The sequence below is a fragment of the Rhinolophus sinicus genome, chromosome 4 (genome assembly GCF_057876585.1).
Source record: "Rhinolophus sinicus isolate RSI-liver-muscle chromosome 4, RSI-T2T, whole genome shotgun sequence".
Lineage (NCBI taxonomy): Eukaryota > Metazoa > Chordata > Mammalia > Chiroptera > Rhinolophidae > Rhinolophus > Rhinolophus sinicus.
In genome coordinates, this window is record NC_142504.1 from 12,013,366 (window position 1) to 12,036,579 (window position 23,214).

General features: G+C 43.7%; 2 protein-coding genes across 3 annotated transcripts in view; both read left to right on the top strand.

Annotated features, from left to right (window-relative positions):
- The first annotated feature begins 275 nt into the window (after positions 1-275).
- On the top strand, positions 276-6,955 carry GGCT (gamma-glutamylcyclotransferase). The gene is made up of 4 exons (XM_019726226.3): positions 276-538; positions 4,104-4,249; positions 5,217-5,352; positions 6,424-6,955. Exons 1-4 carry the CDS (start codon positions 422-424, stop codon positions 6,565-6,567), a joined length of 543 nt encoding a protein of 180 aa, XP_019581785.3. The 5' UTR covers positions 276-421; the 3' UTR covers positions 6,568-6,955.
- Positions 6,956-14,141: 7,186 nt separating this feature from the next.
- Positions 14,142-23,214, top strand: part of NOD1 (nucleotide binding oligomerization domain containing 1) — a 37,526-nt gene continuing 28,453 nt past the window's right edge. The window contains exons 1-2 of one of the 2 annotated variants that reach the window (XM_019726190.3): positions 14,142-14,560; positions 18,597-18,711. The gene's annotated coding sequence lies outside the window, so the exon portion shown is untranslated. The remainder of the gene's footprint in view (positions 14,561-18,596; positions 18,712-23,214) is intronic. The other variant, XM_074340944.2, reaches the window with a different exon arrangement.

Genomic DNA, 23,214 nt, shown 5'->3' on the forward strand with positions numbered 1-23,214 from the left:
CACGAACCCCGAGCCGAGGCCAAACAACCTCCGCGTAGCGCTCGCCCATCCGCCAATTAGAGGGAGCCTTGAGCGCGGGGGCGGGACAAAAGTGGAGCGTGTCCAATGACGAATCAGCGCCGGGTCGCCTCAGTTCCCAGCATTTAAGAGTCCAGGGGCGAGGAGGCGGTGGGCTTGACCTATCAGAGGGGGTCACTCGCACCGTGGGGACCGACAGCCAATCAGAAGAGAAGTCGCACCCGACTAGCCCAGCCCACACTTCCCACCTTTCTCTTTAACTCCAGAGGCGCGGCGCGGCGACCGCTATCCTGGAGTCCCAGGCCGGCGGGCTGCGTTCGGCGTTCTCTCTTCATAGCCGCGCTGCGGACGCAGGGGCCGTGCAGGCGTCTACTGGGCCAAGGCGAACTCGGGCTGCGAGATCATGCAGAGCCAGGAGGAGGACAGCTTTCTGTACTTTGCCTACGGCAGCAACCTCATGAGCGAGCGGATTCACCTCCACAATCCCTCGGCCGCGTTCTGCTACGTGGCCCGCCTGCAGGTCAGTGCTGCCCCCCGGGCCCCTGCGACGTTGTGCCCACTCCACAGACGAGGGGCCAGGATTCCGAGTCGTCGCACGGGGCCAGGGATGCCGCTCTTCCTAATAAGAGTGCATCTTATCCTCACGGTCGGGCTGCTGCCCACCTGGGCAAGCCCACCTCGCTCTCACCGTCCTATGCTTGACCCCTGCTGAGCTATGCCACCCACCAACGGTGCGCCCCCAGGCTGCCGTGAACTCCCCCTCTAACGTTTCCACAAGCTGCTCCTTCTACCCAGATCTGACCGCCTCTCTCTCATCCACTAAACTTAGGGGCATCCTCACAGAATCCATTCAGTTGGTACCTGTGAGAAGCCTTCTCTGACCCAAGTCAGGAAATCAATTACTTTCTGTTCTGCACATACCTTTGCTACAGGACTTGTCACTGGTATTGTAAAAATTCGCTTCCCTATCTTTCGCTCCCGATCAGAGAGGTCCTGAAAGCTGGAACTGTGTCTTGCTCCTAGTAAGGGCTGTGCTCAGTTCATTCAAGTGGCTGGATGAACCACAACCCACTTGGGTAAGTAAACACATTGCTCTGTAGTACAGTCCATTCATTCATTTAGTACCTATTCTTCCAGCACTTACCTGGAGATGCAGATGATTGAGTAAAGATGGCTGCTTTGAGGACCTGCCTGGCTGTAGGACAGACATATAAATTATGTACAAAACCTTTTGACTGGTTGAACAAGACAAACATGGTCGCTGCTATCATTGCCGGGGTTCTTAGTTGCAAGCAATGGAAAGTGGCTGACTTAAGGAGAAAAAGAATGTGTTGAAAGGCTGTTGGAGAACTCACAGAATGACGAGGAGGTAGGGCTACAAAGCTGACAAAACAAGCAGGCAGAAAGGGAGATGTGGCAACCATAATACAGCCAGTGTCACAGACAGAACCCAACCAGGCCACTGCTGAACCTGGTAAACATGGACCCGGCCTCTTACATCACCAGATACTATCTGCTCTGGACCCTGCCTGCCACTGTCACTACACCCCTGCAGTTCCTGAAGCCCAGATGTGGCCACCACCACCAATGTGCAGTTTCTGCTGTCCATGGGCACCAGCCTCTAATTCAAAGCCCCAGAGGGTGTCCTGATTGGCTAAGTCTTGGTCACATGCCCATGCCCTGACTGCAAGCAAAGCTGGGAGAACCAACTTCTGGTGTTCAAAGCTTTAAAAATAGGAGTCGGGCGGAGGCACCATCTACCCGCCTGGCTCATAAGGTAGGGAATTCCCCAGATGTGGGAAAGACGTTCAGATGCTTATAGTTGGCACTGGGGGAAGAGCTACCACACATATGATTATTCAGTTACGGGTATGGTTAGTCTTACAAAGGAGATATGTTTTACCTTCCTCTCAGTTTTGTTGTGAACCTAAAAACTTGAAGTCCTTTTTTATTTTTTAAGGAGACATACAGGGTATTATGGGAATGTAAGAGGTAAGACGTTGGATTCTCTGTGAAGCTCTTCCTGAAAATGACATTTAAGCTGAGACCTGAATGATTGGGGGAGAGAAAAAGCAAACAACAGAAGGAACCACATGTACAGAAGTCCTCAGGAAAGAAGAAGCTGGCTCATCCAGCTAGAGTGGCTGGAGTTGAGTGTGTGAGGAGGTTGTGGCATGACTGGAGAGGTAGGGCAGGGCCACATGTTACAGGACCACAGAGGCCAAAGAAGACTTGGGGCTTTATCTTGAGAGCAATGAAAATCCCCATTGCAGAACTTCAGCAAGGGAAAGATCCGATTTGCATTGTGGAAAGCTCATCTGGTTGCGCTGGAACATGGACTGGAAAAGGGAGGGCAACAGTGGATGTGGGGACCCCGATTAGAAAGCTTTTTGTAGCAGTCCATACGGAAGATAACGGCACCTTAAATGGTAGCAGTGGAGGGTAGATGGGTTTGGGAGATATTTAAGAGGTGACAATGTTATCTCCATGGTGATTGATTGTAAAGGGAGGAGGAGATAATGGGGATGACTAAGGTTTTTGGTGCCACAACACAATGATGATGGTGATTCATTTTGTAAGGAGAAGAGGAGAATCAGGTTTGGGAGGGAAAATCAAGCTCAGTTTGAACATATTGAGTTTGAGATGCTTGTTTGACATCCCAGGGAGCTGAAAAATATTAGTGAACATTTATTAAGTCCTCAGTGTGGGCTACGCCCCACGTGTGCTAAGCACATTGGAAGCAAGGATTAAATGATGATTGGAATATTGGATGGTATTTTTGAAGCCATTGAAGGGGACGAGATTGGCTTGAGCAAGTTGCTGAATGAACAGAGAAAAGGGCCTAAACTAAGCCCTTAGGAACGCCAACATTTAAAGACCAGGTAGTGGAGGAGGAATTGGGAAAGGGAACTGAGGCGATCGGGGGTGGTTAACTAGTATATCAGAAGCAGCTGAGAAGTGGAACAAGATGAAGAATGAAAATTGTCTATTGGATTTAGCAACAGACAACCTGTCCCTCGTGTGCCTGTAACTGTTATCAAATCATCTGGTGCCCTGCCGGGGATACTTGGTCCTAGGACATCCAATATACCAGTTGAAGGTACTGGTCACCCATAGCAACCTTTTTCCTAAAATGTCTGGCAAGGTTTTTAAGAAAATAAAGGTGACAGGGATCAAATATAAACCTTAGATTTATTATCTAGCCCAACCTTTTTTATCTTATTAAGGAAACTGAGCTCTGGAAAGATGGGAAAAAATCTTCCTCGACCAAACAGCTAAGTAAGGATTTTTAATCTTCCCAGGACTCTGTCCTCTGATTACTCATCGCTGTGAAGGAAGAAGCTAAACTGGAAACCTGGCTCCTTTACTTATTAGTTATGAGATCTTAACGCAAGTTGTTTAATCTTTGTAAGCCACAGTTTTTCTTGCTGTTAAATGGGTATAATAATTAAGTTGTTGACAGAATAAAAATGAGGGTCCTATAAAGTTCAGCACAGTGTAAAACCCAGTAACTTTCCAGTAAATGTTAGCTGCTCTTATGATTATTATAGATATATTAGTATAATTTGTGAATATTCATATTCATAAGTATATAAAGCACCCTCAAATGCCAGTTCCCTTAGTGCAGACATAGTGATATGTGATAGTAGGATACTCTCAGAGAGAATTTTATAACCCCTATATAGCCTCACCCAGTCTCAACAATTATGTACAATTATTTGCTTCTAAGTTAAAATCTATGTGTAAGTAGACTGGGAAGTAATTTTCAGAAATGAAAATGGTTGTGTTAAGGTATTGGGATTATGGGATTTCCCCCCCCCCCCTTAAACCATTTGTTTATGGTAGGAGATGTATACATATTCAGTATCTATTTCATTTTTAAAGAAAAATATGAAAAAATGTAGTCCTTCAGATATGGGTCCCTATTTGTTTATCTTTGTATTTTCCACAGCATCTTACACATAGAAAGATCTCAAAGTTTATGTTTTAATTGCATAAAGTTCAGGTAAATATTTTTTTTTAACTTTGAGAGGAAATTATAGTTCAAGAGGATATTGATCATATCACTTTTGTTTTCTTTGTAGGATTTTGAGCTCGATTTTGGCAATTCCCAAGGCAAAACAAATGAAACTTGGCATGGAGGCATCGCCACTGTTAATCAAAGTCCTGGCAATGAAGTATGGGGAGTTGTATGGAAACTTAACAAAAGCAATTTAAGTTCTCTGGATAAGTAGGTATCTTCTCGTTATAAGTTAAATAATCACCAATTCCGAAAGTGGAACATATGCAAGGATGTATATGTATATATGTGTATGTTGGTTTTTCAAAACCATATATTACAGACATATTCTTTATACTTCAGAGTGAACATAAAAGGTATAATGTGCCTTTCCTAAAATGAACACCTTAGAATGCTCACTCTTTGTGACTGAGATTTGGGGGTGACATGTGTCATCTTATCTATAAAAGATGGAAGTCCTTATTTTCATTCCATTTGTCTTTTATAAAAATCTCTGTAGTTTCATATTGTGAAAAGGCATGAATATTTTTGTAATTGTTACATATTTTTATTGGTTTCTAAAGCAACTGTTCAGTTTTTATTACAGCCGTTTTTAAAAACTAATTCTTTACGGTGGCGGTTGGATGAGTGAAAGAGTAATAATAATGTGTAAAAACTTTAACAACGTATTAGTTTTGATACTTGCCATAACTAGAATCCCCAAGTTATGTGATAGAGCGTTTAATACAAAAAAAATTGACAGAAAAGATTAAGACTGGAGAAGAGCAGATTATTCGACATGCATGATACTTTACCTCCCTTACGAAAGAGAATGAACCATCTTCTTGACTCTTCTCTGGTGGTTAGTCTCTTACTGTCAGAACACATAGTCTGTTTTCTGTAGCCTAGCGAGCAATGTTTCAAAAGTGTAAACATTAAATGCATTGAAAATAACTGCGTGTTTTTATATAGGATAAATATGGAGATCTGTTAGAAGTATACGAGTACCAAGTAATAGTAAGTCTCAGGCTTTGTAATTGAAATGCCATTTACTTTTGATGTGGCACTATTATAATATGTTCTACTATATCCCAAAATACATAGGGAGAAAATACATCCATATATAGTTAAAATTTTAATCCAGTAAATTAAATTGGCTAAGTTAAGTATGGTTAAAATTTGGCTGTTCTTGTTTCAGGCAAGAAGGGGTTAATAGTGGAACGTATGTCCCAATAGAAATTACTGTCTACACTCAAGATGGAAAAGAAATAACCTGTCGAAGTTATCAGTTGAAAAATTATGAGCGAGCTCCCCCTTCACCCCAGTATAAAAAGGTAAGCTACTTACAAAAATTTTCATTGAGCTAAAGAATAGCTTGTTTTTTTAAAAGGCTTTGGGTGTTTTCAATTCTACATAAACAAATTCATTTTAATCAAAAAAATTTAATACAAAAGTGATAGTTATTTACTTGAAGTGCAAATTCAAAAATGTTTAGATTTATTTGTAATGATAGAACTGTTTCTAAAACTTTGTTTAGGAAGAAAAAGCTTTTAGAAATATACATGAGTCACAATTCTAGATATGTATTTTCTTTCTTAAAGTAGGCAATAGAATGCATGGTATATTTTCAGTAAACTTATTCTATACACATGCTTTTGCAGTCATTTTTTTCCTTCAAAACATGAACACCAAGATTCATTTTAATGGGGAAAAAATATATGTTTCCTACTGCTGAAGATGGAGGAAAAAAAAGCTCACGCTGCCTTTCAAAATCAGAGAAATCACTCCCCTGAAGCACAGGAAAAGAATGTGGGATAGAGACCCTAATATCCCTTTTCAGAAATCCAGACTTAGGTATTATTGGTGTGCCCAATAAGGACATGGCACTGGAGTGGGTGACCCAGTTCCTGGGCCTAATCTGGAATTTTCTAGCATGGAACCTAGACGAATTAGCCTGGTATGGACCAGGGAGCCTCCACCGAACAGTTACCCTTTATTTCCTCATGTCTAACTCAGGTAGAGTAGATGCTGGGTTTCAATTTAAACTCCCTATAAACTTTAGATTTTTTTGAAGAATGGTATTTTTTCCTTAAAAGGTCATGCAAAGTCTGTACAATAACTTTTTGTCTTAATATAAAACTACTTTAAATCACATTATTGAGTGAAATTGATATTCCATGAGGTTGTATGTTGGGGCTTTGAAAACTTCCTGCACATTCATATGCAATGAAACAAGACTGACTCTATCTCCATGTTGTTCTATAACAGTTTGTTCTAGAGTGATCGTAGAGTTATCTGAAAGCTAATATTGCATACTTTGATACTGCAAGTAAAGCTGCAGTATTCTCAGTTAAATTATGTTCCTAACTAAAAGGGGTGTTTTGGTTTATTTTAACTATTTCTAGGTCATTTGCATCGGTGCAAAAGAGAGTGGTTTGCCACTGGAGTATCAAAAGAAGTTAAATGCAATAGAACCAAATGACTACAAAGGAAAGGTCTCAGAAGAAATTGAAGACATCATCAAAAAGGGGGAAACAGAAACTGATTAGAACATAATAGAATATATCTACAGATGCTTTTTCTATGTGCTAATATACTTTTAACGTTTAGAAGAGGGATTTGGGATATCTGTGCATTTAACATATTTTCAACAATGCTCTGAGGGGATATCTCACTTGAGTGATTCCCTATTTTCAGACTATGAAAGAAACTGGGTCAAGAGTTAGATAATTGCAAAGGGGGCGGGAAGCACTGGAATGCATGATAAATGGCTCTGGGTTCTTCTTCTGTGAACACTTATTTTCTTGAGTCGATCTGAAGTATATTTTTGCTCCATGACAAAGCGTAGATTTGCAACTCACTGATGGTGCTGGTGAATCACTTTGCTCTGGAATTTTTCTTATCAACGGTTGGTAATAAAATTGTTTAAATTTACAAGCTGGCATGCTGTCCTTACTTAGATGAATAAATGTATCTGTGGTTTAACCTGTATCCCTACTAAAGTTCTGCATTGCATTTTGTTAGAGAGTCACATCATCACATGCAGTGGGTCTGGTCTTGGCCATACCAAGTCCGTGCTAGAGGACTGTTGCAGAGTCTGGAATCAGACAGCCTAGCATCAATGGTCAGTTCCACCACTCTCTAGCTGGGAAAGTTTGGGTTATTTGACTCAGTGCCTGTTTCCTCACCTGTAGCGTGAGGACGCCAAAACACCTATGTCTTAGGATTATTCTGAGGAGTAAATGTATGTAATGAGCTTAGAACAGAGCCCTGCATATAAGCATCAGCAATCATTATTGTTCTTATTGACGAATTAAGTTTGCAAGACCCAACCTTGAAATGGGATTTTGAAGTAGAAGAGTCGAGGTGATGATGGAAAAATGTTTTCTGGAAGCTATAGTTTGATTCTTGGCTTTTCAAGAAATGGTCACCTTCGTAAATTTATTTACTGAATAAATGGAGAAAAAAGAGTCATGAATAAAACAATACTGGTTATCAGAAAATCTATCTCTGGAAGGCAGTGAGCTGGACCTTCAAAACAGGTTATTAGAATGATAGTGAACTGGCTACAGGAGCATAAAATAAAGATTTGGTTTGTTCCTTTGGAAAAAGTGACCAAAGGACTTTTCAGCTACCCCTGCAATTCTGTAGTGAGCCGTAGACTACAGGTTAGAACATGTTTTATAGCTCTTACACCTCATTATTTTCAAGTATACCCTCCAATATTCTAGAATTCTCTAGTTCTTAACTACTCCAAAGAAGACCAAGTTCGTCAGTGCCCTGGAACCCAGTTATGGTAATATAGTGAGCAAGGCCCATTTCTGCTCTAGATACTACAAATTGAATATTAATCTAATAATCTATCTCACCGAAAATGACAACCTTTATTAAGGAATTTAGAACACTAGCAATACAACCTTCATATCTGGCCTTTTAACAAAAATCTGGTAACCACGAGGAATAGTTTCTCCAGTCATTTTCAAGGTGATAATACCAAATGTCATATGTAAGGGATTTCATTTCTACCAGTGATTTTAGCCCTCTAACCACAATACAAACCAGTTCCTGGGTAAACCATAACAACCATAGTTTTTGAAAAGCATTTCTTGACTTGCAAGGAAATAAGGAAAATCTTCAAAGTATATCAGTCCCTCTCTCACAAAAAAGAAAGAAGAAAGCGGTGAGCTGAAAGGATAGGCAAAATGGTAAACAAACGACCCTGACGCCCTCGGGTATAAATACCAGTAACAGCCCTGGAATTAGACTACTAACCCTTGAGTACCTGCTGCAGGACAGGAAAACTGAACCTAAGAATTCCGTATGAAACTAGGACCCTTGAAGAGAGCTAAAATGACCCTCAGTAAGCCTTGTGGCTCCCAGCAAAGGCAGATGCAAATCCTCTGAAGAAAGCAATCCTCACTTAGATCCTCATTGCCACTTAAAATTTCAGCGATAATTAAGGAAAATGATACACCGAGAGTGGGAACAAAAACCCATCAAATCCCCAAGGTTTTGAGGTATCAAATGATCAAAAGCAACTTAACAGAAGTCTATACGGTGAGTGTGACTTCCAGGAAGATGGAGTAGACATACTCTTCCCTCTTCCTTTAGGTAAGTACAACTGTCATGCAGGGACTCAGCTTCCGCTCCCCGCACAAGAACATAGTATATGGTGAGGCCAAAAAGGAACACCAACGGAGCCATAGATAGGGGAGTCATACCTCTCGCTGGCAGCTGCGTTGGAGACACAGGAAGCAGGAGCCACACGATCCGCCATCTGCTTCTCTGCCAACCAACCAACGTAGCCACGGCAGTTATATCAGTGGCTAATGGCTCACCAGTAACAGCTGATGGCCAGCTAGTCACAGCTGATGGCCATCTATTACCTGAGCCAAAACCTTTCCACATGAGGCCGAGAGCCTGGAAACTGCTCTCTGGGACTCTGTCCCCACAACAACTATTAATAAAATCCCTGTACATTATATAGCAAACAAACAGAAGATTGAAAGCTGGAGAGAAGGCAGACTAGCCAGGGACCTCAGGACCCACAGCACGACATAGTGATGAATTCCCTGGGTTTTCTTTTGCCTCACACATCTCAGACTTGTAGCTGAAGAAGCCAGCAACCCCAAAGCACCAATGAGCACAAGAAAGCAACAATAAAAATGTTTAAAGCCTACTCTCTTTAGCGAAAGAAGTAGGAAACAGATGATCTAGCAAGACCGAAAACTTTAGAGAATGAATGCTCTACTCCAGCCAAACACCACAGAGAAAAATTCTGGACACCCCCAAGCCCACCTCTAGCCAGCAAAGGTCAAGAGGGGAGCCTAGACTTTTACCCTTGCCAGGCTGTAATAAGGCACCCTAACCCGGTCCCCTGCCACTACTACCAGGGTAGTGTCAGAAAAGGCTAAGTAGGGAGCCACCAGCAATAACAAGCCCCACCTAGCCTCCTCCCCAAAGTGACTTATTTAACACAATGCTGGAAGTTCTAACCAGTGCAATAAGGCAAGAAAAGGAAATGAAAGGCATACAGATTGGAAAGGCTTCCATAAAACAGTCCCTATTTACAGATGACATGATTGCCTGTGTAGAAAATCCCTAGGAATATACAAAAAAAAGTATTCCTTAGAGCCAATAAGTGAGTTCAGTAAAGTAACAGGATACAAGATAAACATATAAAAATCAATTGTATTTCTACATACTAGAAAACATGGACACTAAATTTAAAATCAATGCTATTTACAATTGTCTTTTTTTTTTTTTTTTTTTTAAAGATTTTATTTGGGGAAGGGGAACAGGACTTTATTGGGGAACAGTGTGCACTTCCAGGACTTTTTACCAAGTCAAGTTGTTGTCCTTTCAATCTTAGTTGTGGAGAATGCCATTCAGCTTCAAGTTGTTGTCCTTTCAGTCTTAGTTGTGGAGGGCGCAGCTCAGCTCCAGGTCCAGTTGCCATTGCTAGTGGCAGGGGGCACAGGCCCACCATCCCTTGTGGGAGTTGAACTGACAACCTTGTGGTTGAGAGGATGCGCTCCAACCAACTGAGCCATCCAGGAGCTCAGCAGCTGCTCAGCTCAAGGTGCCATGTTCAATCTTAGTTGCAGGGGGCGGAGCCCACCATCCCTTGTGGGACTCGAGGAATTGAACTGGCTACCTTGTGGTTAAGAGCCCACTGGCCCATATGGAATCAAACCGGCAGCCTTCGGAGTTAGGAGCATGGAGCTCTAACCGCCTGAGCCACCAGGCCGGCCCCTTTACAATTGCCTTTTTAAAACTAACTTTTTTGAGATGAAATTCGCCTAATATAAAATTAACCATTTTAAAGTGAACAATTTAATGGCATTTAATGCATTCACAATGTTGTCCACCAGCTTTACTTACTTGCGAAGGTTGTCATCACCCCAAAAGGAAAACACATATCCATTAAGTAGTTACTCTCATTCCTCTCTTCCCCCATTTCCTGGCAAGCACAAATCTGTTTTATGGCTCTATGGATTTATCTGTTCTGGATATTTCATACAAAAGGAATCTTACAATATATCACCTTTTGTGTTTGGCTTCTTTCACTTAGCATAATGCCCTTGAGATTCAACATTTAGTATGTATCAGCACTTCATTCTTTTTTATGGCTGTATAGTATCTGTTGTGTGTGTATGCCACACTTTGTTTATGCATCCAACCATTGATGGACATTTGGACTGTTTTCCCCTTTTAACTATTGTGAATAATGCTACTATGAACATGTCTGTACAATATCTGAATATCTCTTTTCAGTTGTATTGAGTTTATACCTAGGAGTGGAATTGCTGGATCATATGGTAATTCTAGTGTTTAACTTTATGAGGAACCACCAAACTGTTTCCTATATTGGCTGAACCACTTTACTTTCCTACCTAAAATGTATGCAATTTCTTCTTTAAAAAGGGGAATACTTAAGTGTGAACCTTACAAAATGTGTAAATGTGTATGCTGAAAACTACAAAACATTGATGAGAGAAATCAAAGAGCTAAGTAAATGGAGAGCCATACCATGTTCATGGATTGGAAGGCTCAAGTAAAGATATCAATTCTCCCCGATACAGGTTCAACACAGTTCCTTTCCAAATCCCAGCAAGATTATTTTTCTGAAATTTATATTGAAAGTCAAAGGAACTAGAATAGGCAAAACAATTTTGAAAAAGAAGAAGAAAATGGGAGGACTCCATCCAATTTCAAGACTAGATGTTATTGGCAAAGGGATAAACACATAAATCAATGAAACAGAATAGAAACCAGAAATAGACCCACACAAAGGTGCAAGGTAATTTATAACACTGGAGAAAAGATAGCCTTTTCAGCAAATGGTGCTGGACATCCAGAGGCAAATCATCATCATCATCATCATCATCATCTTAAGTCTCACACAATAATTAACTCAAAATGGATCATAAGCGTAAATGTCTGGCATATAACTATAGAACTTTTAGGGTAAAGAAGGAGAAAAATCTTTGAGATCTAGGGCTTGTCAAAGAATTCTTAGACTTGATACCAAAAGCATGATCCATACAAGGAAAAGTTGATGAACTGGACTTCATCAAAATTAAAAAACCTTTGCTCTGTGAAAAATCCCATTAAGAGAATGAAAGACAAGCTAGAAATGGGAGGAAATATTTGCAAAGCACATATCTGACAAAGGACTAATATCTAGAATATATAAAGAACTCAAAACTCAACAATAAAAAAACAAATAATCCCATTAGAAAATGACCAAGAGACAAGTCACCCAGGAGGAGATACAGATGGCAAATAAGCATATGAAAAGACATTCAACATCATTAACAAATTAAAACCACAATGATCTATCACTATCACCACACACCTATCAGAATAGTTAAAAAACATTGTGACAGCACGAAATGCTGACGAGGATGCTATGAAACGGATTCACTCATACATTGCTGGTGGGAATGTAAAATGGTACAACCACTCTGGAAAACAATTTCAGAGTTTCTTAAGAACTAAATATGCAAATCCTATATGACCCAGCATTGCACTCCTGGGCATTTATCCCAGGAAAATGAAAACTTATGTTCACATGTAAATCTGTATGTGAATGTCTACAGCAGCTTTATTCTAAACAGCCAAAAACTGGAAATAATCCAGATGTCTTTCAACAGGTGAATGATTCAACAAACTGTGGTAATCTATGTGGTAAAACCATGGAATACTACTCACCAATAAAATGAAAAAACACACACAAGCTATTGATGCATGCAATGACTCTAGATGAATCTCCAGAGAATTACGCTGAGTGAACAAAACCAATCCCAAAATGTTACATATTGTATGCTTCCATTTACATCACTTTCTTGAAATGACAGATTATAGAAATGGAGAACAGATTCGTGGGTGCCAGTGGTTAAAGAGGGGGTGGTGTGGTCTAAAAAGGCCACATGAGGGATATCTGTGGTGATGGAAATGTTCTGTATCTGGACTGTATCGATGCCAGCTGGTTGTGATATTGCAAAATGTTACCGTTGGGAGAAGTTGGATTAAGGGTACCTGGGTCGCTCTGAATTATTTCTTACAGCTGTGTGTGCATTTATAATTATCTTAAAATAAAAAAAAATTGAATGAACAAACAAACAGAAATAACTACATAGTCATTCTTTTTAAAAATGATGGAATCAGCAAAGAACAGGAGATTATTAAAAATGACCAAGAGATTATGTAAAATGACCAAGAAAACTAGATATAGAACCAAAAGACTCTTAGAATGCAAATACACTATTGTTGAAATTAAGAACTTAAATGAATGGTGTTAGTGGTTTCCTATTGCTGCTGGTAACAAGTTACCACAAATTTAGTGGCTTAAAACAACATAAATTTATTCTTATGGTTCTGGAAGTCAGAAGTCTAAATAGGTCCCACTGGACTGAAATCAAAACGTCAGCAGGATGGGGTGCCTTCTGGAGGCTCAACAGGAGAATCCATTTCCTTGCTTTTTCAGCTTCTAGAATCCACTTGCTTTCCTTGGCTCATGGCCCCCTTCTCCATCTTCAAAGACAGCAACATCAGGCCAAGTCCTTCTCATGCTGTCACCTCTTTGGTTCTCCTTCTTCTGCATCCCTCTTCCTCTTATAAGGACGCTCGTGATTACCCTGGGTCCACATACCAATAATCCCTGATCATCTTCCCATCGCAAAGTCCGCTGATTAGCACCCTTAATCCCACCTGTTACCTTAATTCTCCTTTGCGATATTTACAGGTTCCAGGTATAGGAAGTGGACATCATGGCGGTGTGGGGGGACTAGACGGGTTAAACAGCAGATCCAAACATTTACAAGATAACGGATGAATGGAAAGACAGAACTAAAGAACTTACTCAGAATGCAGCCAGAGGAAGAGGATATGGAAAATAGGAGCGTTTAAAAGACATGGAAGATAAAACTCAGAATCCTAGAAAAAACAAAAAAGTCTAATTTTTCTACAAGAGGTTTATAGAAGGGTAAACTGGAGAAATTCGTGTCTTTAGCATCTTGTCTTCATGTTGGTGCTTACAAATTTGCTCATTGTATCTCATCAGTTTTATATCTGCAAAGTTTCACTTTTGAGTTAGGAAGATGCTTTTCTCAGAAGGCAGCCTTTGAGGGGAACTTGAACTCCTGAGCATATGTGGTCACGTGATTGAAAGCTCTTCAGTGAAGGAAATGTTCTGTATTTGGACCCATGGATGCGAGCGTGCTGGTTGTGGTATTGCAAAATGTTACCATTGGGAGAAGTTGGATTAGGGTACATGGGTCTCTGCATTTTTTTCCCCCCAGCATCGATATACCTCATGTAGACCTTCCTCATTTAAAAGAGTTAAAAAGTATCTTATTGGGGAAATGTATTAGTATGTTAAAAACTCCTTTACAAGTCATTACAGCATAATGTATAGACTATGGAATGTACACTGCCAAGAACAGATTCAAAGACAGGAAGAAAAGCTTCGATTTTAAAAAGTATAAATCCAAGTAAACGCTCTGCTGGAAAAGGTTTGCTAACTTGGAGCCAGTTTTCCCGGGAGCACGTGTCGCGTTTTAACAAGAGTGTCCACGTCGTGCCCAGGTGTCGCGTCTGTTGCATCTGCTGAGTTGGCACTTTTAAGGGGACGGGCCTGGGCTCGCGGCGGCAGCGCCGGGCTGGCGCGACTTGTTCCAAGTGTCACCCCTGTGCGAACTCTCGGGTCTGCCCACCCGCCCTTGCGCGGTGGCTTGGCTGCCGGTGCGCGGGCAGGGAGCGCCCCACGAGCTCCCCGAGGCCACCTTCTGCGTGCAGGGCTTCCTGCCGCCCCCGCCCCGTCAGCCCGGGCAAGGCCCCGGCCTCTGCGCAGCCGGCCCAAGGGGCGCGGCCGCCGCTGCCGTCCCAGCCGGTTTCCGTTCCGGGCCCGCCAGGCGGCAGCTCCCGCTCGGCTCCTCTCCCCGCTGTGGGCGCCGCACGCTGCGGGGCCTCGACCTGGGCGCCCCGGGCCGTCGCTCTGGCTCCGCGCTGCTGCGAGGTCTGCAAACCGGCGGCCGCGTAAGTCCCAGCGCCGGGGTGGGGATTCGCGCCCGGCAGAAGTTTTCTGGGGTCCTGGGCGCCGCGAGTGAGGGACGCGGGGAGACGGGATCCTGCGGGCGGGCGGGACGCAGCGCGGCTCTCGGGGAGCTCCGAGTGGAACCGGGCGGAGGAACCCGGGGTTTGAGGGATGCGGGAAAGTTCGCAGGCGTGAACGTAAGCGTCAGCGGAATCGTTTGTTTATCCCACGGTCGTCTGGGCAGGGTTTCTCCACCTGACTGTACCTTAGAATCACTTGGGGCGCTTTTAAAATCCAGATGCCCAGGCCGCACTCCACGCCGGTTCCATGAGAACCCCTGGGGGTGGGACCCAGACTCTGCATTGTTGACACTTCCAGGGTGATTCCAATGTTCAGCCAGGGTTGGGAACCAGTCACCAAAGTGTGGCTGCCAAGAGAAGGTGGCAAGGCAGGCAGGGGCCTTGACAGAGTCCAGCCAGCAGGAGATCCGGGCTGCTCCCAGGGCCCAGCGTGGTCCTGTGGACCCGCAGTGGACTTCCCTGGGCTTCCTGGCCCTCAAAGAAGGGAAGTGAGACCGTGCTTGGCAGTGTCACCTGAATAGCGAGCGTGTTCAAAATAGCCTCAGATAGTCGGTCTTTTGGCACACTGTGAAAAACAAAAGGAATGCCAGATTCCATGCCCCTTGGTCCTGCATTCTGGGACATGCCTCCATTGTTAGCATTTGAAATTGTTTTGGGGGAACCAGTGAACCCAGGGTCTCGTCAACTTCTGGGTTTTCTGCTTTAAGGATGAAGCCAGGTGTGCTTGCCAGAGAGGGTCCTGTTTGTCCCTCCTTCTAAAAGTAAACCTAAGAGGTACCATGTGCATGGAACCGTACTCTGTGCATGGATATTAGGCATGCACAGAACGAACCCATTCTCACCCTGGGGTCTATGGCTGTGATCCCAGCAAGTAGGGCCTCTGGACAGACTTGTACGGAATATGCAGAGCAGATAAGAAAGGTGGATTTACAACAAACAACAGCTGAGAGGTCAGAGAAGAGTGGACTTCCAAAGGGTCCGAAAAGTAGGTTTTATTTTTGTGGAACGGAGAAATAAGTTCAAGCTTTGGAACTCATTAAACCTGGCTCCAAATTCAGATTCCGTCACATGGGACATGTGACCATGGATGAGTTATATGACCTCTCAGGAGTCCTTGTTTTCTTACCTGTACAATGAGGATAAAAACTGTAACTCTCTCCTGGGGATAATCTAGTTAAATGAGATAATGTGTGTCAAATGACAGAGCAGGTGGCACATGGCAGGTGCTGTGTCATTGGAAGTTATTAGGCACAGTAGCAGTGATTTGTGTCTGACAATTGTTTATTTAGTACAGCCACGATGAGGGAGAGAGTTTCTCCAAAAATTGTCTCCCTTGAAGCACCATTCTGCTGCTCTCTTCCTGCCCTGTCAGGGGAGGGCTGTGTCGCTCCTTCCCTCTCTGAGCTCTGGGTGCTTTGAGATCTGGAATGTCAGGCCACCAGCTTCTCCCCACCATGAAGGCTCCTTAATGGCTCTGGAATACGATTCTATTCCATGTGATAGGAATGAATTTCTTGATAAAAGAAAGTGATCCTTAATCTTGAGATTTCCTCCACCCCATGTCCACATACATCAAAAAAATGGGCTTCCAAGAAAGCTGGGCTGTCTTCGGGGTCTCAGCATGTGGCTCTTCTGCTGGCAGTATCAGCAAGCCACACCCTGACTGTTTCTGTTTTGTTCCTACTCTGGGCCTAGGAACAATGAATTCTTCTTTGATGACTAAGAACAGTCAGGAATTTGGGGAGGAGGGGACCCACATCTTACAATTGTTAATGCCGGCATCCCAGCTGAATCTTTCATGCTGGTGGCCACTCTGTGTGTCACTGATGGTCACTTTGATAGTAAAAGCAGCACTGTTTTTAAACATTAGCAATATAAACCGTGACATCACGTAGGTATCAGCTTTAAGTGTTTTTACAGGGTGTGTGCAATCGCTGATATTTAATTAAACGAGAATACCAAATTCTTGTCTCTTTTTAATCCAAAGAAGAAAGTTCAGCATTTCTTCAAAATCTAAGACATAAACCTAGGATTTGAGGTGTACATTACCAGTTTCTTTTAGGATTCTTCTTTTGGGGGAATTTTAGGCAAGATGAAATTAGAAAAGCTGAAATTTTTACTTGTGCTGAATTTTTGTCATGCAGAAGCTGTAGGTATTTTGCAAGTTTCTGGAAGTCCTGTTTTCTTTTATCTTCTGGGCAGAGTCAGTTGCATCTCACACCACGGGCCTCCTTTCATCCATCCACAAAGTCTGAACTTGTTTTGAGGAAAACTCTTTGGCACATTTCATGCTCACTGAGGGCAAGTGCTTTTTTCCAAAGTTGACTCTTGTGCTAAGAAGTGAGTAGTCACTGCCATTTCAGTTAATTGGTGTTTTTTACCCAGTGCTAGGAAGTTTGTCAAAGCAAGACTTTCCTGGCTCGAATTCTTATTCTTGTGCTTTATCTAGGACGGCTGCAGACCAAATTGTGGACAGAGGTTATGATGCCAAATTGGCCAAGGCAAGCTCACCACCCCACTTTAACATCCTTCCAGCATCTGGAGCCATTGAGTCAGCCTGTCGCTCTGAGGGTTAGCATGGCGCTCTGATAGGGCAGCCATGCCCTAACAAGGGGCGTGCTTCTTTAAAGCCAGCAAGGCAATTTTGAGTTACATTTCATTAAAAGCAATTGGGTACCTCTAGTAAACTGCCACTTTGGAATTTGTTTTGCTGAGTAGTCATTTTCATCTAAATTATAGAAAACGGTAGTTTAAAGGGCTAATAAAGAGGGCTACATGATGGCCCAGGTAATTGCAAAGTGAGCACCAAATTAGCGCCAGGTTTTGGTAGGTTCATATTTTAATAAAACATGAAGTCACCACTGTGATATCTTTGTTTAAGGACGTTGATATCCCTTTCCCCTCTATGTGTCATCCCCATCACACAGGTTAGGGGCCGAAAAGATGTAGGGACTTGGTGGATATTTTCAGAACCACGTGTCACTGAGTAAGGCAGTCATGTATTGCTAAGGAAAATCCTTACACAGTAGAAGACCTGTGAGCACATGAGGTTTTAATTGAGAAAATATTTGTGTTGTTCTAATTCTCAAAAGATAAAAGTCTAATGACTAAGAACGTCTTGTGATTTGTTTTAACACATTTTCCAGTTGCTGCCTCTGACCCCCAAACCAAACCTTCTAGAATGAACTGGATGGAAAACTAGGCTTTTATTTGGGGGTACCCTAACTCCTTACAATTCATGACAATGGATGGGTCCTTACATGGAAAGGGCCATTCCTGGACTCCACTTAACAAGGCCAGTGTTTTACATTTACTATGAATTCAGACACATTGATAATTTCAAGTGGATACAAGATCTATAGCAAATACCAGATAGGCAAGACTTTAATGGGAAAAAACTATGGGTCTTGGTGTCAGAATTAGGATCAAATTGCTGCTTTATTCCTTGACTTACTTTGTGACCTCCGCCAACATATTTAACCTTTCCTACTGTGTCCTCCTTTGTAAAATAGTTATAATAATTCTTTCCTTATAGAGTGGTTTTGAATATTTGATGAGATAATTAATGTAAAGTGCTTAGCACACCACCTGGCTTCTAGCAAATGGTAATAATAATAATAATGATGATGCTTATGATGATGACTTGGGTTCAAGTGCTAGTCTTGCCATCTCCTAGCTGTTTGGCTTTGCATAACATACTTAACTCTCATGAGCCTCCATTTTATATCTGTAAAATGGGGATAACTCTACGTATCTGGAAGGATTGGTTTGCGGCTTGATTAAATGAAGTTAAATGACGATGTGTCTGATCTGGTAGATCCTCAATAATAAAAGCAAACCCTTACATGACGTACTATGTGCAACACTGCTCTAAGGGCTTTAGGTTTGCCCCCCCCCCCCCGCTCATTTAATCTACCCACAATCCTATGCAGTAATTAGCATTCTTCCTATTTTACAGATGTGACAACTGAGGCTCAATGAGATTAAACAACTATCTCAAAGTCAACAGACAGTAAGTGCTACACCCAGGATGTGAAGCAGAGTGCCAGTTCCTAACCACTGAACAGTGCTCAGTGAGTACCCCACCTTCTATTCTCACCTCCCCCACCTCCCCACGATTACTTACTGTAATTGACGAGCAGATTATGGGTGCTTATGCTCTTTGTAAAGCTGTATTTCTGGATATAGGGCCCCAGCTTCCAAAGAACTGCCGGCTTATGAAACAGGTCTCCCCCTACCCCCCACTCAATTTGCAACCTTTAAACCTCAACTGTTGCTTACACTGGATGACCTAATACCCACTGGGTGGGGGCAAAACCCGATACTGGTATTGACTAACGTTATTAGAGTGGGTTATGATGCTTCTTTGGAGATAAGTGTCCTCTGAGTGCTCTGAGCTTTTTAGCCTGGGTATAATAAAACATTCCTTTAGACAGGAGTGCTGGGTATTTGGGAAGACACAAACCAGGCCTGGCAGTTCCCGGGGTGGCGCTCGGGTGCCCATGACAGGACTTAAACAACATCCCATCCAAAGTGCAGTGGCCTGTTCCAAGGGCATTCACTACTTTAAAAAAATTCCTTGCTCATCTCTCTTCTTCTTTACACCTCAGTAACATTTGCCTCTGTGGCTGTGACCGTCTTCCAAGAGGCCTGAGCTAGTGGAACTCGGGCTAGAAAAGCAAATTCTCCAATGAGTGCATTGTGTTTGCTTTAGCATTTCTGACTGTGTGATGGTTTATCTGGCTTTCCTGTGGGTGTGCAGTGCTTTGCTGGCCCGGCAGCGTGGGGATGAGTGAAGGTTGTTAGAAAGCTATTTGTAGCTCCTGGTGGTGCCTCCTGGCTCTTTGGGGCTTCAGGTCTTCAACTCACTGATTCAACAGATATTATCAGAAGATGGTGCCGGTGCCAGGAATCTACTCAGTGTTGGGATATAGCAATGAATGAAATAGACCCAGCCCTGGCAAAATGGAGCTTGCAGGCTGCAGGGAGGAAAGGGTGGGAAACACAACAACAAATACATAGTCATAATTGGGTAAATGCTGTCAGTGAAAACAACACTGTGCGTGAGACAGAATAGCAGAGCTGTACCACGAGGATTAGGGGAGTGTGGGCTATGCCTCTCCAAGAATGAGCCTTTTCAACTGCTTCTTGGGAATTCAGGGAACGGTAAGTTTGAAGCAGGGGTGTCAAAACTGCGGCCCGCGGGCCAACTGCGGTCCGCAATCCCTTGTTAATTGGCCTGCAGCAAATTCCAAAAATATATTTAGTTTACTTAAATAAACCAGGTGAGGCAATCTGTACTTCACCTCGAGTGAGTGGCCCGGCTATTTGTGTATTTTACCGCATATGGCCCTTGGTGAAAAATGTTGAAAAAAATTTGGACACCCCTGGTTTGAAGGCTCAATGGTGGGAAAGGACATGCATGGAGTAGAGTATAGAGAGAGCCAAACAATGAACCAAATCAGGCCACGCAGAGCCTCCTGGGCTGAGAAGCATTGGGAATGTTATGGTAAAGGGAGTGGGAGGCCTTGAGGCTCCCTCCTTCCTCTGCCTGTTCTCTATGTTAGTAATCTACAAGAAAAAGATACTTAACGGCCCCTCTCTGTCAACCTGATAAACCTTGCCCTAATGTATGAAACAATTCGAAGAGAGAAATTATGGTTTTCCATTTTCTGATGAAGGAACAGAGCGCAGAAGAAACCAAAAGATGGCAGAGCCAGGATTCGGAGCCCGGTCTGCCTGGTCCAACCACCTGCTCTGTGGCGTCCGGGGCCGAGGTGTGCGGATGTATGTGGCCTTCCTGGCGCCAGCATCCTTCAGCTGGAGGCTCCATGGACAGATGTGGAAAGAGCCTCATGCTTTCTGGCTCCTTGGAAATAGGAACAAAAGGTCCCACAGAACAGAGGCAGGTTGGGGGTGTGGGTTTCAGGATGTGCAGGTACAAAATTCTGGGGGTCCCCTGGCCAAGGGAAGGGATGTCAGACAGTTTTTCATGCTAGTCTGTTTCCCCTCCGGCGTTAGGTCCAAAGCCTTGAAGAGCTGTTTTCTCTGCCCTGTTCATCCACTGGGGAATCTGCATACACTTAAAAGGCACTGGGTAGGGGAAAAAAATTATTTATTTGGAGCGTTCAGGTCACAGAACAGCCTCCAACGGCATGAGGGGCTGAGCCCTCACTGTGCATGCTGGCTGACTTTGGGTTGTCTGTACTACGTTGTTCATCTTCCTCATTCCTGTGAAGTTGTCATGAGGTCACAGGGAGGCAACAGCAGGTCAGGTATATCTTGGCTGGCTGGCTAGGCGGGCCTGCTCCTAAAACAGCACCACACTGGTGAGGGCTCTGGGCCCGTCCACGCTCACGTGTGCTGTCTGTCAGGAGAACGCACCATCTTCTCAACCTCTCCGTGCCCCTCAGGTCCCTGACACATCGCAGGGACCCTTTGGCCAAGCTCCAGGGTCCTTTTGTGTCCCAGACAGTTGCTGGCTGTGGCTACACATTTAAGTGGGGTGAATGTAAGTCTCAGGCTAAGTGTTTTGGCCAGCAATCAGCAGAGTGTTTACTTACTCAAGGCCAAGTTCCAACGCAAGCCTCTGAGATGGCTCATATATTTTGTTCCTGGGCGGTGCCTTTCATTTGAGAGGCCCCAGGCCCTTTCTGTGTTGGTCCTCAATGCCTTCTTCAGATGTCCTATGGCTTCCGGACCCTGCTGCTCTGTGTCACTTTCTCCTGCATAAGCACTTAACCCACTTACAGAGTTCCAGATCCGGGTTTCTGATTCACGGCTCTGTTGTCCTCTGTTGGCTTTCTTTGTTAAGATATTTGTATTCACAGACCTCTCAGCGATGAATACCAAGCAGGGTGTTTTTGGAACTTGGTTATTTCAAAGCCTGGTAACACAGGGAAAATGAGAGTCCACAATTGCATATTAGCCCCATCAGGCACTGTGGGGGGCATTGCCACAAGCAGTAGGGGATTCTGTACCAAGAGAATGTATGGACATTGAGAGCTGGGCCCTGGTTAAACTTGTGAAGGCAGCAGCTAATATAAATGCCTTGGTGCAGTAAAAAATACTGGCGCCCGCAAATCAGAACGTATCCACTAGGAAACTCAGAAGTGCCATTCCCGAAGTGAGTCTGGGAACGCCGGAAATGCCCATCTCTGTTCAATGAAGCCCCTACTGTGCGCAGCACACTGGGTCCGATTCCTTCACTTGTCAGTCTCACATCTAGCATCCTCCCTGTGCTGGACACCCAGTGACGAGCCAGGTGGACGCTGTTCCTCACAGTTAAATGCTGGGCCCCAAAGGTGAACCAGACAAGTCCTGGCCGAGACCACATGCTCCGGGATCCTGACAAACGCTTACAGTGTGACTGGTGCTGTTCTGAACGCCATGTGTGTGTTAACTCAATGAATCCTCACAGCGATCCTAGGAGGTAGGTGCTGCTATTATCAGCAGTTCACAGGGAAGAACACTGAAACGCCCAAGGGTGGTGGTGTCTCCACCACACAGCCTGTGAAGGGACCAGGGAGCCTGGTTTTAGAGTCTTTGCCCTTCACTGCCACCATCAATCGCCCTGAAGGGAGAATGTAGGAAGGAAAGTAGCACATCCTCTTAGAGATGGGGATAAAGTACCATGGGAGTTTGTTTCCACTGGGGAGAGAGAGGTTGGGGGGAGTCCCTGCCCTTTCCTCATTTTGACAGGCATCGCTTCCTGCTGGGGCTGAGATGGGTGACACGCTCAGCTCCTGAAGGAGCTACTCTAAGAAGAAGTACGCAAAGGAAGCATTTGCCTCCACGCCAAGAGACCTGGGTTCTCGTTCTCGTTGATCCAGAAAAGTCTCTGCCCTTCCGAGGGCCTCAGTTTCCTCGTTTCTAAAATGGTGGTGTTGACAACATTCTGTTCTACTCCAGAAGTCCGTGGTTTCAGCAGATTATGTGGAGTGACTGGCTTTGCATGCACTCAACAGAGGTATCTTGACCAGAAAAAGCAGCTTTGGCTCTGGGGGTTGTGGAGCGAGACACGTGACTGCCCAGAAAGCCCTGGAAGCTGTGGATGCAGTTTGCATTCCATCATTTCCACCCCCAGTGCTTCCATCGGCTGTGTCTGCATTCCTTTCTTTATAGTCAGGGTGGTAGTATCTGTATTTGGAGTTCAAACTATGTGGTACTTTCAAAAGAGAGAAAGAGAAAAGGAGATAGCGAGATGAAGGGAAAGATGGAGAACGAACGATACTGAGAGAGGCAGACGGATTTTTGTATCTGTTTTGAAATTCTGAGGAATTAAGTTCTTTCAGATGCTTAAAGCAACGAGTATTAATGGAGCTTAAAAGCTTCAAGTAATAATTGTAACCTAATCCATCCCCTAAATTTTCTCCAGAGGGGGCTGTTGGTAGTTGTTTTGGTAATGGGAGAGGCATACAGGACTGGGCTTGGTTTCCAGGCAAGACATTGAAAACCAAACAAGACAAATGAATAGACTAAAAACAAATAAACAAACAACAACATCAACAACCAAAAAACCCCCACAAAAGACAAAAACCAACCATGAGAGATGGGGTTCTATGTAGACCCAATAG

Bases quoted from the DNA above. Each gene is read 5' to 3' on its own strand.
- GGCT (XM_019726226.3), top strand. From the start codon at position 422: ATGCAGAGCCAGGAGGAGGACAGCTTTCTGTACTTTGCCTACGGCAGC. The intron at 539-4,103 runs GTCAGTGCTGCC...TTTTCTTTGTAG, and splicing joins GCTACGTGGCCCGCCTGCAG to GATTTTGAGCTCGATTTTGG. The intron at 4,250-5,216 runs GTAGGTATCTTC...TTCTTGTTTCAG, and splicing joins AATTTAAGTTCTCTGGATAA to GCAAGAAGGGGTTAATAGTG.